Below are 19,919 nucleotides of genomic sequence, written 5' to 3' on the forward strand. Positions count from 1 at the left end.
TGCGGTAACCCACAGTTGAGACACACTGGATGCTCATTATGGGGTAGTGGGGCAGGGAATAATTGAAAGTACTGTGCAGCTCCATTCATGTCTATGGGTCATTTCAATGGGGTTACTACAGCTAGCACAATCCAATTTAAGTGAATGGACCATAAGAATAAATGGGTCAATCACGTGGATGAAAAGACAAAATAGTACAACGCTAGTTAAAAACCATCATGGGCCAAATGTAATAGGGTGAGAGTTTAGAAAATGTGAGAGTTTAGCAGTAAACTCACATTGGTTGAGTTTTTCTTCAAAATGGGAAAACATCTGGACGAGAGTTTAAATCGTGAGAATTTTTGATTCTAAAAACATGTGAGTTTGCATGTTCCCGGACTTATTACATTGGCCGAGTTTAAAAAGTGAGAGTTTACTGCTAAACTCTCACATTTTCTAAACTGTCATCCTATTACATTTGGCCCCATGTGTTAACCCTAGTTTGTAAGTACAGGTTGAGTCTCCCATATCCAAATATTCCGAAATACGTAATATTCCGAAAAACGGAATAATTTTGACATGACTGAGATAATAAAACCTTTGATTTTTGATGGTTCAATGTACACAAACTTTGTCTAAGGCACAAATTATTAAAAATATGATATAAAATTACCTTCAGGCTGTGTGTATAGGGTGTAAATGAAACATAAATTTATTTCATGTATGTACACAAACTTTGCTTGAGCCACAAAATTATTGAAAATATTGTATAAAATGAGCTGCAGGATATGTGCATAAGGTGTATATAACACATAAATGCATTCTGTGAGTATATTGGGGTCCCATTCCCAAGATATTTCATTATGATATGCAATTATTCCAAAATACGGAATATTCCGTTATCCAAAATACCCCTGGTCCCAAGCATTTTGGATATGGGAGACTCAACCTGTACACAGTGAGTTACCATAGAGATCGGATGGCTGTTATACTTTTAATGCACTGAAATGAAAGCATCCAGAAACCATGGAGCCATATGGGCATACAGAGTACAGCCATGGCCAAAAGTTTTGAGAATGAAACAAGTATTGGTTTTCACAAAGTTTTCTGCTTCAGTGTTTTTAGACCTTTTTGTTAGATGTTACTATGGAATACTGAAGTAAAATTACAAGCATTTCATAAGTGTCAAAGACTTTTATTGACAATTACATTAAGTTTATGCAAAGAGTCCTATTTGCAGTGTTGACCCTTCTTTTTCAAAGCCTTTGCAACTCCCACTGCCATGCTGTCAATCAAATTCTGGGCCACATACTGACTGATGGCCGCCTATTCTTGCCTAATCAATGCTTGGAGTTTGTCAGAATTTGTGGGTATTTGTTTGTACACCTGCCTCTTGAGGATTGACCACAAGTTCTCAATGGGATTAAGGTCTGGGGAGTTTCCTGGCCATGGACTCAACATTTTGATGTTTTGTTCCCCGAGCCACTTAGTTATTACTTTTGCCTTATGGCAAGGTGCTCCATCATGCTGGAAAAGGCATTGTTCATCACCAAACTGTTCTTGGATGGTTGGGAGAAGTTGCTCTTGGAGGATGTTTTGGTACCATTCTTTATTCATGGCTGTTTTCTTAGGCAAAATTGTGAGTGAGCCCACTCCCTTGGCTGAGAAGCAACCCCACACATGAATGGACTCAGGATGCTTTACTGTTGACACTGCAAATATTGACTCTTTGCATAAACTTAATGTAATTGTCAACAAAAGCCTTCGATACTTTTACTTCAGTATACCATAGTAACATCTGACAAAAAGGTCTAAAAACACTGAAGCAGCAAACTTTGTGATAACCAATACTTGTGTCATTCTCAAAACATGGCTGTACATTGAGTTACATTGAAACGCCAGTGGGTAACCAGCCTTAAACTCTTCTGAGGTGTCTGTTTTCTTGGACTAAGGCAGAGTTTCCCAAACTCTGTCCTCAAGACATCCTAATAGTCCATATGTTAATGACTTCTTTGCTTGAAGACAGATAGGACTGTTAAGGGTAAATTTACTTAAGTGACAGTTTTTAGAAGTGAGTTTTTAAAGTGATGTTGCGCATAGCAACCAATCAGATTCTACTTAACATTTAACTAGCACCTTCTAGAAGATAATAGCTAGAATCTGATTGGTTGCTATGGGCAACATCATTTTTAAAACTCACTTCTACAAACTCTCACTTTAGTAAATTTACCCCTTAGTGTGCCTTGAGGACCTAGTTTGGGAAACACTGGTCTAAAGCAAGTATTTTAACTCCAGCCCTCAAGTACCCAAATAGGTCATGTTTTCAGGATTTCTGTCTGGGAAAACCGGCTGGATAATTACTTACTCAACAAAGTACATTAAATCACCTGTGCATGATTAAAGAAATCCTGAGAACATGAATTGTTAGGGTACTTGATGATTGGAGTTGAAAACCCCTTGTCTAATGTATCTGTTTTGTAAAGATGTAATATATTTATTATTATATGCATTAGGTTTTTGCATATAATCAGTGTATCAGTAATACTTTTTGATTACATGCAGTCAGAATTTATAATCAAACTGTTAAATTGCTGACATGCAGAACTTCAAAGACCAGGTGGCAAATGTAATAGATAGCAGCTTTCTGAAATGACTGATATTTTGGTGCGTTAACAGTCAGATTTAAAGCAGCAATGTTTATTAAGGCAAAAGCAGGACGGTTATGCCTTAGTAAAAAGTGCCTTTTTAAATCTGACTGTTAATTCACCAACATCTTGGCACTTTAAAGACCTGGGGGGTGATTCAGTTTAGGACGAAATTTCAAAGCTGTACGCAAACAGCTTTGCAATTCTGTCCTTGCTAATATGCAAATGCAGCAGGAAGTGTATGACACCCCCTGTTGCATTTACGAACCCAGCACTGCGACCGAGGTTTGAGGCTGGGATCACCATTGCGACCATCGGTCGTGATGGTGGACGGCGGCGGGCCGCCAGCCAGATAAGTAAGCCTCAGCTTACTCAGGCTGGCTGGGTTGTGATGCCAGGAAACTGCGTCCGTGGACGCAGCCCCTCGCCTTGCCACTCCCGGAAAAGGTGGCCGGCACGCCTCGTTTCTGGGACCACTGGCCGCCCCTGTGCAAATACACAGGACCTGTTTTGCACATTTGCAGAACGTATCCTGCACATGTGCAGATTCCCAATAATCGGGAATCTGCGTTCAGAATTGCACATATTAGCCCCCCTATACATATTACATTTGCCCCATGTACTATGTGTAACACATGCATGCCAATTTTGTGAATTACTCCCATAAACTCTATGTCTACTTTTACAGGATTGTGGGTCTGACTGGAAATGCACATGGTGGATAGAGTAAACATGTCACAAAGACCATTTAGCCACCATTTTAGTGCAACCTTTATTCATTCTAAATATGGTTTCTTTTTCTCTAAAACACTGCTTGGTTTAGCCTAATTTTTTTCCTGATAAACGTGAGGATACATTGAGGTGGTCTTTATTATGTGTAGGACATCTTATAATGTGTACGGTCTGAAAACTGACTTGCTGACAGATCTTCCAATAGTTGTGTATGTAAATCTCTATTCCTTCCAGATATGTAGTCAGGATTGGAAGGAACAGTTGCATAGTATGCACGCACGGTATCGGATGTATCCTCACAAGGATAAGTCATGCGTTACATCGCAGCTGAAGTGAGCATTGTATAGTATGTACTTTGCTTAAGGCTTGTTTTGTAAGGGGAAAAATGCTCAGCAGTCCCCTGCTAAATAAGGAGCACCTTTGTCATTGTGTCCATTCCACTAATACCGCTTTTACTCCGAAATTCCGGGTCTGATCCGGAGTTGGAACAGAGTTCCAACCCGGATCAGACCTGCAATTTCCCCGGCGCCGACCCAGGATATTCCTGAGTTGGCGCCGTTCACACCGGAGCCGAGTCTGCATTGACCCTGCTTTTCCGTCATTGAAGTGGACGCTTGAAGATGATGTCATCTCCAATCGCCACTGAAGCCGGACCAATCGGCCGGCATGCGGCGCACTCTAGGTCATCGCGGCCCTGAGCGCGCCATTCACACTGCAGGGTTTCACGGGTTACTCCCGTGTTAAACCCTGCAACTTACCTGGGTTGGATTGCCAGGTCACTCTACCTGGCAATCCAACCCTTTCCCCTTTTACACCAAGGAGCTACCTGGGTTAACCCTGCAATAACCGGGTTTTAGCTCTGGTGTAAAAGGGGTATAATTGTATCTGATCCACAAAATGGATGTCATTCTTGCACGTGAGGCACCCAGCACACTCATTCAGCTCAGATTTTGCACGCCCACAGACACTGACATTTTCAATTGCAAACTGTACACTCACTGCATAAAATCACTGATATTCGTGCAAGAACAACTATAAAAGACATTTACACTTTGCAAATGGCTCTTATTGTCTTGTTCACTTTGACAGATACCTAACTAATTTATTTTTCAAATCTTATGGATAGAACTGATCAAAACTATTAATTTAACTCTATTACATTTGAATATCTGTCACTTTGAACAAAACTTTACATATTCATATATCGTCTCACAATATCATCATTCCTGGCCATCTACCTTTAATTGCATCACTAGGACCTAGGTAAATGGATGCATTTGTGAAATCAGTCTCACTCGCTCATCTCCCCTACCACTGATATTTTGTCACTGCAAAGTACCTGCTGTGGTAGTTGCCCCACCAATTTGATTTCCAACAATATTAGATGATAACTAGAGACATAGACAAAAGATGGTTAAACATGTTGCATTTGCATCAACTAATTAAGTTGAAATCGGTGTGCATTTGTCTCAGACGTCTCTTCAATGACAACAGATGATAGGCAAGTTCAAACATTTTCTTGGCTGAAAGTGTGAATGTCTGATGAATGAGATTGTTTTTTTGTATTTGGTCATTAGCCGATTGCTCTAGCTTTGCCCCATGAGACTGCATATCAGCTGCATCTGCTGAATTTGGCTACTCACATACGTGGGTAAATTGGGCACAAATTTGGTCATTGGTTAACGTTGTTTACATGTGAGGCCAGAGATCTATAGATATTGAGAACCACTCACCTGATCTTCCTTTATGTCCTTTAGCCGAGGAAGCCAGTGTTGGTAACACCCCCAACCAAGAGGACCAGGCTGCAGGGAATGCAGTAAAAGGTACAACCACTTACCTGTTAGTTACACAAGCACTTAAAGGGAAAGAGAATATGTTAACTCAAAACTGTTCATGCACAATTTATAATTTTGTAATGTTCATAAATTGTGTAAATGTTTTCATATACAGATGTTACGATGGCGGCCTGCCTTCAGACAATTTACCTTTGCACAGCTCACTTCCTGCATAGATAGAGTAAGCCATTTAGATCATTGGCTTCCTCATTATCCTCACTTTTCACTTCTCTTAGTGTTTGCAAATGTTTAGTTTAATGTTTGTGGATATTACATAATGCTTTTTCCATTGTATCCTTCATGGCAGCTGCTACTATAAGGAAAGAAGTTTGTATTGGAAGTATATAAGGCTTTCCTCCTCCTTCCCTTTGGTGTCTTCTTTCTTGTCTAGCTGGTGGCAAGGAGTTCCTGGCTAAGATCACTTTCTTTCTTTAGTGGAGGGCTTACATGGAAGAATCCTTGCTGGTAAGGATGGGGGCTGGTCCTGCTCAAGTGGTGGTTCTGCACCCTCATAGGTCTTCTGGAGAATCCATGGTGGAATCCTGGAATTCCTGAGAACAAAGCTTTGAATATCTGTTAAACTAGGCTGCAGGGATATCATCCCACGGGGCGAGGGCTTGTGGCCTTCTGAATGCATTAGAATTCAAATCAGCTGTGCATATTCCTTCCTGCTTTGTAGTGAGGGTTCAGCAGTCATGGAGAACAATGCTGGATCATCAGCAAAATAAACCCCACAACTCCCTATGGTAAGCTCTAAAACTATTTTTATTCTGTTTTGTTTAGAATAGGCTTTTATTTTGGTTTGGTTTCTGTTCTTAGTTCTAGGTCATATTTTCAAAAATTGTAGGCCTATAAGCCAAAAACAGCCAAAGTTAATGGTAGATCCAGTGCATTCAGTGATTCCATGCTGTTTGTGGACTATCCACAAGATATTTGCACTATTTGTAAGCAAAAAGAGAAAGTAAAGCATTCCCAACCCTGTGAAGAGTGTGGTGCTCTATAATGGATAAAAAGCCAATGGAGGACACATTTGTTACTAAGGAAATTAAAACATCTCAAGTGATTCAAATATTCTAGATTTCAGCTAGGCCTGGATCTTGTCACACTGGGAAAGAGTTTCTGCCAGGACTTCTCCTCCTCATGGCTTAAATGTGGACTGGTCACCTTTAATACTGATAATATTGACACCATCATTAAAGACATTAAGAAAACTCTTTGTAGTCTGAAATTCCTGCCTTGTAGGACAGTTTGTTCGAGCCAAAGTTTATGTCTGTAAGAACATTTTATGTTCACCAAGTAATTAAAGATCCGACTGAAGAATGGAAGCTACCTGACAAAGAATAAGCTAGTTTTAAGAACCTACATAAAATGTATGTTTGTAAGGAGCACAATGTGGTTACTTGGAGCATAGTCCCAAAGTCTGACACAACTATTGCAGTCCTTTCCAACTGAGCTACCATTCCTTAGATGATGTGGGAGGTGTGGGGACTCTCAGTACCTCTATGAATGAGATGAAGTGACCTAAAGAAAGCACATATTGCTATAGGATCTACTCTGTATCCTTCAGTATCTATAACCTCAGTAGCCATAACTCCAAGAGTATGGATGGGGTTTTGCCTACTAAAAGACTGCTACTTTAAAACATTGGGACGTCTCAAATTTGCAGCCTATTACATCAACAACTCAGTCTGACAGCCAGGACCTTATCTTAGGCAGTAGTAGTTAGGAGAGCTAATGACTTAAGCCTTGTGCAACAGGTTCCCCATCTAATAACTTCCTAAAAAAATTATCTTGGACTACAAATGAAGGATGAACAAATGGAAGCCTGGTTGTGCTCTTAATCAAAGAAATCATTTCAGAAGTCGAAAATATCGGAAAGTGGGACAGGTTGTTTTATCTCCATAATGTTGTTTTAAAAGCCCAACTTAAGTTTTTCAGATTTTGTGTCCTGAATCAGCATTTTCATTTACCAGCCTTCATTTTTATACTGCCCACAAATCCCTTCTTTTTTTTACCAGAGTTTTGGTAGTAGTTATAGCTCGTCTGAGGGTCCCTGTTTTACCCTTTCTTAAATTAAATTCTAAAGATAGGCAAGCTGCAGATCCAGCTGCACACAGTTTCCAAAATTATTTATGGATTAGCAATTGGGAGAAAAGTAATTTAATCTCATCCCTAACTAGGCAGTTCTGATTATAGACTCAGTGAGCAATGTAATTTCTCAACAGAGCTTAGTAAAAATAAGGACAAACGGATCTACTCAAATTTGGCCATCTATAATTATTTGCATGGTGGTGCCAAGGATTTGTACATGAACTATCAAAGTGCAAACCTTGGACTCAATTCCATATGCAGTAGATTCAGAAATGTTATTTTCAGAATGGAACAGAAACAATGTAAACAGTTGAATTCACCTGTCAACAGCAGCAAAACTGCCCCTGAAGTGGTGATAATCCCCATAAACCTCAAAAACGGAATCAGTATGATTTACCGGCAGCCTGGCAGAGGAGGAAATCCCGATCGTCCTAAGGTAAGTACTAACTAACCTAATTCTACCCCCTAACCCTCCCTTAGGGGTGCCTAACCCTACCTCCCCCCAAGTGCCTAACCCCCCTTACCCGCAGCCTAAACCTAAGTCCCCCGGGGGGTCCCTAACCTCCCCCCGGGGGTGCCTAACCCTAACCTCCCGGGGGGGGGTGCCTAACCCTAAGTCCCCCCCGAGAACCCTATACCTAACCCCCTCCCCCATGCGTCTGTCCGCGCACGGCTTGCCTTTGATCGGTAAGCCGGGTGTCGGGCTCCCGACTTAGGTCTAATGACAGGCATCAGGATTTCAAATGCCTGTCATTAGTGCCTTGCTGGGATTAAGCAGTCGGGAAGCCAGCGGTCGGGATTACGGCCGTCGGCTTCCCGACTGCTTCCCCCTCAAAACTAATGAGAGATCTTGAAAAGCTAAATTAATTTACCTAATGACAGATCCTCATAGGGGGTGGGGGGTGGGGGGCAGGGAGAAAGTAGACTCATTATAAATGTTGTAGAGATAAACACAACCTGTAGGTAACACATGCATTACAGTCTTATATTGTTCTCAGTCACATACAAATTCAATCAGGCAACCGGACAATGGTGTATTTAATAAGCTATCTTGGAGACACAAAAAGTTGCAACAAGTTTTCATTGGGTGAAATAAAAGTTATCCTCAATCTCTGCAATTCTGTGACAGGGGAGCACAATGTGATGGCAAGAGTGAGATACATCCAGGAATTGGAAACTGCATCAGGAACTTCTTCACTTTTATAGAGAAAGTGTTCAATAGTGTATAGTGAGAACAGTGACTGGGTTGTTTGTCTTTACACTTGGGGGTATTTCTTCCCTCCACTTCTAATACAAAAGCAGGGAGGTGATTACAGTGTGACCCTTTTGGCCATGGAGAGCATTGTTCTCTTGGGCACTCAATATGGTAGAAGAAGAGCCCTGTCCCATTGCCTGTCAGGTCAGATCTTCTATTGCAAGGTTCGATAAGTCAACTTCACCCCAGAGCCTGTGTCTGAGGGAATAGAGAATGAAAGAGCAAGTTACAAAACAAAAATGTTTAAGAATTCATTCATTTTCTTCTGAAGGCAGGGAGACTTGTTATTATAGGATATGGAAGTTTTTTTTCTGGTGCCTTGCTAAAGATAAAAGCCTTGATAAAGATAAGCACATATAGCTTTGATTGTAGAATCTTTACAATATGGTTTAGAGAAAAGCCAAGCTGTCTTTCTAAAAGTAATTCTGCTCATGGACATGTTTATACTGTAACAAAATTTCTGCCTGCAGTTAATAGTAACCTCTTGGCCCTCTTGATCTTAGTGTTTGAGGATCCAGTTTATCCCCTACAGAGGTTTCCTTTAGAGGGGTAACTCTCAAAGTGCTATTACTGGTGGATGTTTCTTTTGTTAGGATTGGGGAGCTTTATGGTTTATGATGCCAAGAATCTTGTTTAAACATATCCAAGAGTATATTTTTAAGGACCAATAGACAGTTCTTACTAAATATTAATCAGGAATTTTTCCAGTTATAAAACTCAGATTTATTGAGAACATGTATGCTTTATCTGAATAGCATCAAATCAGCCAGACAGATTTAAAAAGAATGTTTTCAAAAAGTACTTGTAAGACACAACACCTAAATAATGCTCCCTAGCAAGATGGTTTAAGGATAGAGATTGTATTGTTAAAGCTCATATAATCAATGAGACACAGCGTTCAGGTATTTTCACAGCCCAATCTCTTAGGGCTATAGCTTTTTCACTAGCAGTGAAGGCTCAGGCCATATAATATGTAGAGTAGCAGTATGAAGCTCCCTGCATACTTCTACAGAAAATTTAGTCTTGACCTACAGCCGATTTTGGGGGAAAACAAAGTGTGGCAAGCAGCTGTTACCCCAGCTCAGTAGGGAATGTCACTGCTGTAGATGCAGCCTCTAGCAGTGACTGCCATGGAGGGCTGAAATGGAAAGATTACAATTTTTTACCAATAATTGCCTTTCCTTGAATCTCTTCATGGCAGACTGGTTTCCACCCTTTTTTGCATTTCATTATTAGAATTATTATTATATGGAGCTAAAAGGGTCCGTTGTACCTCTGTACTTTTTTTTGTTTGTTCTTTTTGTTATATGTGGCGTTAATACTGGGGAACAGTTAGAAGACACCAGAGGGAAGAAGGAGGTAAACTTATATGTAACCAATTTTCTTTGCTGTCTAGCCTTAAAATGTACACGGGTTATACTATAGTAGTGTCTGCCTTGAAGGCACTCAAGAAAATCAATTTACAGATACTAAGGGGTAAATTTACTAAAGTGAGAGTTTTTAGAAGTGAGTTTTAAAAGTGATGTTGCCCATAACAATCAATCAGATTCTAGCTATTATCGTGCTAGTTAAATGTTAAGTAGAATCTGATTGGTTGCTATGGGCAACATCACTTTTAAAACTCACTTCTAAAAACTCTCACTTTGGTAACTTTACCCCTAAGTGTTACATTTGTTTTATCTTTTACTGCAGTTCTGCTGTGCATGCAGTCCAAGTAGAAGTGTATTACTAAAATCCACAGAGGAATAATAATTCTTATCTTCAGTTTGCTGAGGTTTTTCTAATGCAGTTTAGTTATTCTTTACCTATCAACAGTGGCAATGGTCTTAAATGCTATGCTGCATGGACATCTTACTATGTCCTCTTGGATAGTAAATTCAGCTAGTATAATACCAGCAAAGTATTTATGTTATAAGTGTGAATGTAACTGTTTGAACACATAGAGATATTGTCTATCACAAATGAGCCTCATCCAATAGGATAAGAAATATAGATGATTTTGTGGCTTGCAATGATTTACAGATGGCAGTGTTATAAGGTCCACAGTCAGATCATCATATGTAGAAGGCCATCAGCATATAAAAGTGAACATTTGAATTTGGGGCATCTTAAAAAAATATGACCAATATGGGGCTTTCATACATTATAAAGTTGTTGCTGGAGACATATGAATATATTTATGTATATGATATATATATATATATATAAATGCTATAATGCACCTACATATCATCTGGCAGTCAGCTGGTATGTTTTGTTTGTGACAGTTCTATCTTATGCTGGGCATACACAGCCAGATAAAATGTCTGTCAGACCGACAGACATTTTATCTGGCCGGTTGCCAGCCGCAGATGTCGCCGGCATACACTGTGAGAGAAATCTCACAGTGTATAGCCCGACATCCGCGCTCCGCCCCCGGGGGAGGAGACATTTCCCTGTTCCTTCCGTAGGAAGGAACACAGGAAATGTCTGTCTGTCGGCCGCGCTGGGCATACACTGCCCGATGCGGCCGACAGTTACCGGGTAAATATCGCATCGGACGGGCATGCTGGACAATCCTGCATGCCCGACCGAGCAATATTTAACCCTCGGTCGCCCGCACACACGCTACAATTATCGGGGCGATCCGCCGATATCAGGCGGATCGCCCCGATAATTGTAGCGTGTATGGCCAGCATTAGTGGTGTGAAATATGTACTGTTGTATAGATAATGTTTAGTGTTTATTTTTTTCTGTGGCAAATGTGGCTATACATTTATTACATCTTTCATGTTGTCATACCAAACTTGACCTTCCTGAACCCCAGAGATTAAACCCCCAGCAGCCACAGGAGAGACAGAGACCCAGGAGTCCCCTAGTCGCACGCAAGAAATAGAGTTGGAACAAGAAGTGGATGTCTCAGAAACCTCAGTGGAGAACCACCAGGAAACACACCCTGAAGACCTTTGTGTTGTTACTGGTGATACATATGAAGATATCAGTCCAGGCTGGGAAGCAGTGAGTAATGAAATAACTGAACCTTCTGAAGTGCAAGACAAACACTCTCTCTTAGCCCAGGAAGAAAATGGCAAAGAGCACCATAAAGATGACGATGAAGGGAAATATGAAGAGCATGACAGTGAAGTTGGAGAGTTGGAGCAGGACAGTACAACTCCTACAGAATCTCCTCTTGACATACCGCCTCTCACCAATGGCCAGGCAGCTGATAGCCTTATAGCAGAAGATGCCAACAAGCTCCTCAATGGCTCTGTTTTCACTGATTTAAATGATGAAGGTGTAAGAAAGTCAGGTGTTGACATAGCAGATGATTCTCTTTCAGTAGAGCATCAATTAGTGCTTCCTCGCCCACGGCCTTCTGTGTCTGTTTACCAAGTAGAGATTGATCCCAACAAACCCATAGAGAAAAAGATGTCACCATGCGAAGCTGCAGATTCACCAAGTGATACTTCAGAACAACATTCACCATGTATGATTGAGAAGACCCCAATAAAGAAAATGCCTCCACATGGATCTGGAATATCAATCAGCCGGGTTCCTGTACCTAAAGGTGTGTTTCAAGTTGTCCTCTTATAATGGCTGGCCTACTAAAGTCTCCGATCTCCCTGGGCTGCTTTTTGCTTTATTAACTTGCTTGAAGGAAGCACAAGAATGATGTGCTTATATCCACCACTTGCCCTTTCTCCTTCACCTTACCATTGTGTGGTTCTCCCAATGCATGATATACTTGCATGATTTCCGTTCACCTCACATCGCCTCACTGCATGTTTTTCCATTAGAGCTCCATGAGTGCTTATCTTACAGTAAGAGACACTTATGAATGTTATGACACTTTTTGAACAACTACAAGATGGACACTTACAGTAAAAGCAATGAATGAGTTTCAAAATGAGCGTCTGATCTGAATTTTCATTACACTTTGGTGCATTCACCATTTCATGAGTACATCACCTAGGCTATAACAACATTTGTTACCATGACGAAAGTAAATTTATAGTGATCTATTTAGTTTTAGGCTACAGGTCTATTTACTGATATTGGGGACTGATGCAGAGCCACACGCAATGTAGATGTTCACGTAGTTGCATTCATTACGTAGAGTGCATACAAAAAGGTTCAAGGATGTACACAAGGGGAGGAGTTTGTATCGGCATTTGCATAAAGTCACAGACAGGCGACCGCCAATAGAAGCTGCTGTATGCGCTTCTGTGTCCAACTCAAAATCATGCCCATGGTGTCATAGATGTACAGCATTGAACATGGAGTAAATAAGGGTAAAAATGCTATTTTTAGAAATTCTAAATGTGTTGATGCACAGGAAGGCAAAGCAAAAACCCCAGTGTGACAGTTGTAAATTTTTGTCCCATAATCTTACATATGGTCATAGAAAAAATGACCTGGATTACTCACCCCCATAATGTCCACTATAACCTCACATACCATTGCTTGTATGAAAGGCAGCCATTCCTTTTATTATGTTAATGAATTTGTCACCACCTTATGTGCTCAGGAATTGTGCACTGTAAACTCTCTCAGAATAAAGAACCCCTTTTTCTACTGAAGGTGAACCTGTTTTTCCATTCACAGTTCAAGACCCCTTGCCGTCTGTATGTAATGGTTATTAAACATAGCTTTGTATTGAACTTGCGTATAGTTATAAATATTACTTTGGTCATCTAAAAGGTGCCATTTGTTTGCTAAAGTAAAGGAACCTAGGCCCTGATTCAGAGCCGCTCGCAAAAAGCGAGTGCTTTCTCTGAATCAGGGCGGCCGCTTTGTATTAAAAAACCCGGCCTCCTGGCCGCTTGCTAAGCTGTGGGTGACCACCCACAGCTTTAGTGAGCGGCCAGGTGATGGTTGCGATGGTCACGACCATCGTGACCATCGGGCTTGTGACGAGACCACAAGGGTTTCGTCTGCCGCAAGCCCCAGTGAGCTTCCGGCTCTAATAGAGCCGGAAGCTCACTACTGACATCACTGGTGATGTCAGTAGGGCCACCCACAAACGGCAGGCGTTCCTTCAGGAACTCCTCTTTTTGTCCACCCACCCCCCACCCCACCTACAAAACGGGGCGAGCTGTCAATCAACATCGACAGCCGCCCCGTTTGTAGCGAGCTACGGGGCTTGCGCACGTGCATTAATGCCCCACCATCGACCCGCTTGCGAGCGGGTCTGAATCAGGCCCCTAGTTTTCTACAATCTTTATTAGTGTAAGCTTCTCATCTTAACCCCTTAATTAATGAGGTTGCCTATTGGTGGGTACACACATGAAAGATATAGCTGCAGATCGAGTGATAAGTGCCGTTTTTTTGCTGCAGATCTCCATTATCATCTGCTGAAACAATTTGTTTAAAGGATTGTATCACCGTACAGACTCATCTAATCTTTGTCAGACTGGCTGAATTGGGAGAAGAATTAAACAAACCAGTCTAATGGTGCCCACATACTAAACGACTGGCAAACGATGCAATGTCGTTAACGATTTCCTGTGAACTCCCCAGCAGCTCCCTGGCAGTACTGGACAAACGATATTGTGCATAAAGTGTTCATTTTGACAAACGATATACTAACGACCTATCGTGTGTCCTTGACGATTTCCAGTGCATTGTTAAAGAGATTGCCAGATCTTACCTGCAGTAGGTAATATCTGAAGATATGATTAACGACGCTCAGGACCACGCATCAAAACGTTATCGCTCAGTGGAAACTGCACGATTTGCACAAATTTGAACGATTTATCGTTACGATGCATTGAAATCGTGCAAATTGTACAGATAATCGTCTAGTGTGTGGGCACTTTAAGGTGCGTACATACTTCTAAATTGGTCTGGTGATTGGCGATCTAATCTTATTTTTTGCCAGGTTTAAAAATCTTTTGACAATACCATACGATCAGAGGTCTTGTGAGCGTACACACTCTACCAATGTCTGACCAACTGATTGGTCTGAGGTTGGATTAGATGAAAATTGGGTCAGTGTGTACCAAGGTTATCAGCGACCTAGGTCCCCAGTAGGATTGTGTCAACAGTCTGGTCTAGAGTTGGATCCCCAGAGGATTGGACAAGTGTGTACTCAGCTTTAGAGTTGTTAGCCTCTTGGTGGCCTCCCAAACAAGTAACTTGCTCACACTAATACCCCTTTTCCACCTAAATTCCGGGTCTGACCCGGAGTTGGAACAAAGTTCCTATCCAGATCAGACCCGGAATTTTGCCGGCGCCGACTCGGGATTTCCCGAGTCAGCGCCGCTCATACCGCAGTCGGGTCTGCATAGACCCGGCTTTTGCGGAGTGAAAGTAGTCGCTTGGAGATGACGTCATCTCCAAGCGCCACTGAAGCCGGACCAATCGGCCGGCTAGCAGCGCACTCCAGGTCATCGTGACCCGGAGTGCGCTGTTCTCACAGCAGGGTTTCACGGGCTAAGCCCGTGTTAAACCCTGCTAGTTACCTGGGTTGGATTGCCGGGTCACTCGACCCGGCGATCCAACTCTCTCCCCTTTTACACCAGGGAGCTGCCCGGGTTAACCCTTCAAAAACCCGGGTTTTAGCCTGGTGTAAAAGGGGTATAATGCTCTGTTTTGGAGGGTGACCTGTTCTACACACTTTAACAGTTTTACCACATTTTCTCTTATTCTTTATGATGGACTTGACAGTATTCTATGGTTTATTCATTTCTTTACAATGCTTATATCCTTCTCCTGTTTGTTGCTTTTCAAAAACCTTTTCTCTGATTTGTTTTAAATTCTTTGAACTTCATGATGAATCTCCTGTTTAGAAATGCATTTACCAACTGTGGGGCCTCTTACAGACAGGTGTATTTATATAGTTGTAAAAACTTAATTGCACACAGATGGTCTCCAATAAATTGCAACCTCTAAAGACAACTGATTACACTACAGTTTATATATGTTTAGCTTAGCAAAAGGGTGAATATTTTTGTAATCAATTTTTGTCTGTTTTTTTATCTGTACTTAATTAAGGAAAAGCATTTAGAGTTGTTTTTTGTTTTATTATTGTGTTGATCAGTATAAATAATTCCTTTTGATTCCATGCTGTAGGTAAATTAAGTGCAGAAAATGGCAGAGAATACTTTTTTCTAGTCACCATATGTAGTTAGGCTTGGTACACATTAGACAATATATTGGACGATATGTCGTATTGAGGTAAATTGGAATGACATATCACTCACATTGCATGGTGTGTACACTCAATCGCGCATTCACGTGCATCATTCATCGCATCTTCACATCGGATGTGCTGCACATCAGATTGGAAGATATCATGAACGATGTGGTGCACATTGTGCAGTATGTATGCTTAACCGGAAGACAATAAGATATAATGGTCCAATTTTTCCTCACTGCCAGTGATGTACACATAGGGGGGTATTCAATTAGGCTGGAAAAGCCGTTGATGACGTAATTTTTGCCTGTTTCAATTATCCCCATATTCAATTTCAAAAACTTTTCGCTGTGCGAATAGTCTTTCTTAAAAAACGGGGATAAGTTTTCGCCATGTAATACATGGTGAAAAAAAGTGCAGAGTAGGGGTTTAGGGGTGCAGAATTCTTTAAATCCTCTGGACACCCCTAAAAATTTACTTTAATTTTGGGGGCAAAAAAAAAATAGGGGAACAAAGTTTGACGGGACTAGTCCACCCCCCCCCCCCAAAAAAAAAGGCTAAGTGCTATTCTTCACCACTTTAGCAAAGCCGCATTTAAGCACCTGCCGCGCCTATTTAAAACCCAGACTACCTTCAGCAGGCAAAATCGGGGGTACCCATAGTGGTCCTCCATGTCAGACCCTCTTTAGGGGGGCCAGTATGATTTCCTGAAAATTCCCAGGACTTGACGATACTTACCTTTCCCCCGGGTCTCGTTTTCACCGGATCCTAATTGAATACTGGGATAAAGCGGGCATGTGCCCGATACTTTATCCCAGAAATAACGGCGATGATGGCGAAAAATCCGATCTCTGACTTTTCGTCCCAAATTGAATATGGCCCTTAGTGTCTACAGGAGAAAAGATTAATTGGATAAAATGCTCCCACATGGTATATCGTGCCGTAATTTGAAAGATTGCATAGTGTGTATTCTCTTTATTGTGTGTTCTGGGATAAATGGGAATTGGAACCGCGTCTTATGTGTGCCTTGCCGTAGATGCATAAGAGGGACATGCCAATTGCTTCCACATACATGAACAAAATTGACTGCCCTCTTTTGTAGTTGTCGGATTAATTTTTTTTTATTTTGATCCACTTGCGAATCTAAGTTCACAGAGAGTTCTTACACAGTGGCCATCAGTAAAATATGGGGGAAATCAATTAGCCCTGATAATTTATTGGGGGTGAAAAAGGGGGCGACAGCTCTGGGATTAACGTTTGAGGCTGTTCAATTACATCCCCTTAGTCACCCAAGCCTGTTGTTAACGCCCATTAAATGAATGTGTTAAGGGCGTAAACACATAGAGTCCGTGATAACTTCACGGACCTATATGTGAACGGAGTGTTTTCACCCATTAACTGGCTTGCTATCAGGGATTCCTTTATAGGTCTGATCAGACACACACACACAAAAAAAAACCTGTTAAGTGCAGCCTGCTGGCTGCCTTCAGGGCAAATTGAATAGACTCGAAGGATCAATTAGCACGCGTCAAATTACTGCAGATAATTAAATTCCCCCTTTTCACTCTAATAATTGCATGGTCGCTCTAGAACAGAGGTTCTCAAACTCGGTCCTCAGGACCCCACACAGGTCACATTTTCCAGGTCACCCAGCAGGTGCACAGGTGTATTCATTATTCACTGACACAATTTAAAAGATCCACAGGTGGAGCTAATTATTTCACTTGTGACGCTACGAGGAGACCTGGAAAACATGCACTGTTTGGGGCACTGAGGACCAAGTTTGAGAACCTGTGCTCTAGAAACTCCTCAGATATTGAAGAAATTTTGTAACGTTAGTTATTCCAGTTACATCTGAAAATGGTGTTGAAATAGAAGTGACACTAATTTCCAGCTCCACATAATGACAATTCAACATTGAAGATTCAGCCAAATAACTAGACATAATTAGGACTACTATGCCAATCAAACATTTTTTGGAACAAAGCATGAGACGATCTTAATAAATTCCTATCAAGAAAAGTATCGACAGCACCTATATAATACTAATTATAATGATAATTATATAAATTAGCCTACATTATTGGTAGATGCAGGCTTCAGTCAATTCTAGTAAAATTATTTTCTTCCGGTAGGGGGTTTGTTAAGTAAATGTTTTACATATTTAATAAGCACACCTTATTTAAGTTGCTTTATCGATTCACATATCTATATGTAATAATTTTCAGGCATCTGAACTGGAATCTGAACTGGAACCTTCAAACAAATATTACTTGCAGTAAAAACTGGGAGATAAATGGAGATAAAGTACCAACCAATCAGCTCCTAACTGTCATTTTTCAAACACAGCCTTTAAAGTGACAGTTAGGAGCTGATTGGCTGGTATCTCTCTCCATTTTATTACTTTCCAAGGCTTAGTACATCTCCCCCATATATGAAAAAGAATAGCAGAGCAAGTTAGAAGTTAAGATCTACTGTACATCTTCCTTGATGTCACCAGTTAAACTCCCCCCACCCCATTTATAGCCTGCAGACCATAAACTATATTTTGGGCCTCCTATATCCAAGCACTGTGGAATATAAACATGCTATTGGGTATAAACTTGAGGAGTATAAATAAAAGATGCTGAATAGACTAACAAAATAGCTCATTGTAATCTACAAATACACAACAGCTTAATCATAATACATGCTGAGAGCATGCAGCAAGTATGTTTGTACTGTACTGATTTATCTGCCTCGCTCCTTTGTATATGCATCTGCCATAGCGATGTAGGGTCAGAGCTGGGCCAGATTCAGGGCTGTTGTATTTGTACATCTTATAAATTATACTTTTTATTTATGTATTATTCTTGCTGGCATATTGGATATTTTTGATTGTGTTTAAACCTGCCACACACAGCAACATTTCCTAATTGGCCTGGATGTACCATGTGTTGTGATCTGAAAACTGCCACAGTGCTCAGCATGCCACATTAAAGTTGGTTGCATTAGGCACAGAGATGATTGCACGAAAGGATCCCATGTGATCTACAGTAGTCACTTGACCATTGAATAATCTCTCTTCAATGGCTACCCACATGCACCCTAATTTGGAAGCAGATCGATTAGGACATTATGGGGTCTATTTACTAAGCAGTGTTAGGAGACTGTGATAAGGTGCCAGCCAATCATCTCCCAACTGCCATCTCACAGGCTGTGTTTGAAAAATGACAGTTGGGAGCTGATTGGCTGGCACCTTATCTCAGACTTATCACTTTTCACTCTGTCTCATAACACTGCTTAGTAAATAGACCCCTATAACTTCTATGATGTCAGTAATATTGTGGGCTTCCTTGAAACTAAATTGTCTTTTAAAACAGAAAGTATAAATTACATCCTTGTTTAATTGTAATATTTAGGTTAAACAATATAATTGATAACACATTGATGTACTTTTTAATTAACGTATAAATATTTATTTTATCCCTCTTGCATGTTATTACACTGATAACCTACTGGGCTTACCAGGGAGTGATGTTAATGTAGAACAAGACACAACATTTCCTGTAGACAAGCAGTAAACAGTTTTTGTTCTACAAATTATTTTTCTTGCATGATTGAATGTTTTTATACTGCAAATGCTTGGACTTTCTGATAAGCTTCACTATTGGGATGAAATACGTTGTTAATAATATGTAGTCTCCCTTGGCGGTGTTCTGCGGTAAGTAATTATGCTGGTTCAGCTTTATACTGTGACAACATACAGAAGATTGCACGTGTAGTACACACTGCGGAGCCGGAATTTTGTAGGTGAGCCAATATAATGAGGAAGCAGTCTACTGGGAGGAAAAATCAATAGTTGCTAAGATTTGAACATAATTTGTCGAGGACAATTTGCTGTTAGAAAGGTGCACTGAAGCACGTACATATAGTAAGTGCCTAATAGTGTTGAACAGCGGTTTGTAAAATTGTTTTTCTACTTCAGGGTCCATAGGGTATCCACAGGATACCTTGGGGTATAGGTGATGACGTCAGTCTTCAGGCACCACAGAGTTAAAGTTTTCAGCCTCCCAGGATGCATCTGGGTCCCTCTCCTATACCCCGCCCCCGGGCCAAGGCATCTCAGTTTCGTCGGTGCCTGGCCGGAGTCGGAGGCACTGTGCAGAGGGGGGCTATGAAGAGCCCCTGAAGTTTCTTTTAAAGGCAGCGCTGGCTGCACATCTGGGAGTACAGCATGGACAGTCAGTACTGACGTCCATGCCGTCTCCCCTACACCCCGCCGG

General features: G+C 41.1%; 1 protein-coding gene across 8 annotated transcripts in view; it reads left to right on the forward strand.

Moving 5' to 3' along the window:
• The window catches only part of LOC148540598 (microtubule-associated protein tau-like), a 137,564-nt gene that overhangs the window by 67,610 nt on the left and 50,035 nt on the right, over positions 1-19,919 (forward strand). For 7 of the 8 annotated variants that reach the window (XM_088442232.1, XM_088442208.1, XM_088442241.1 and 4 more), the window contains 2 exons: positions 5,114-5,179; positions 11,344-12,084. In XM_088442232.1, the coding sequence (XP_088298358.1) occupies positions 5,114-5,179; positions 11,344-12,084 (807 nt within the window). The remainder of the gene's footprint in view (positions 1-5,113; positions 5,180-11,343; positions 12,085-19,919) is intronic. The other variant, XM_088442258.1, reaches the window with a different exon arrangement.

This window comes from Taudactylus pleione, unplaced genomic scaffold (assembly GCF_031769625.1).
Source record: "Taudactylus pleione unplaced genomic scaffold, aTauple2 ptg000018l, whole genome shotgun sequence".
NCBI classification, from domain to species: Eukaryota; Metazoa; Chordata; class Amphibia; order Anura; family Myobatrachidae; genus Taudactylus; species Taudactylus pleione.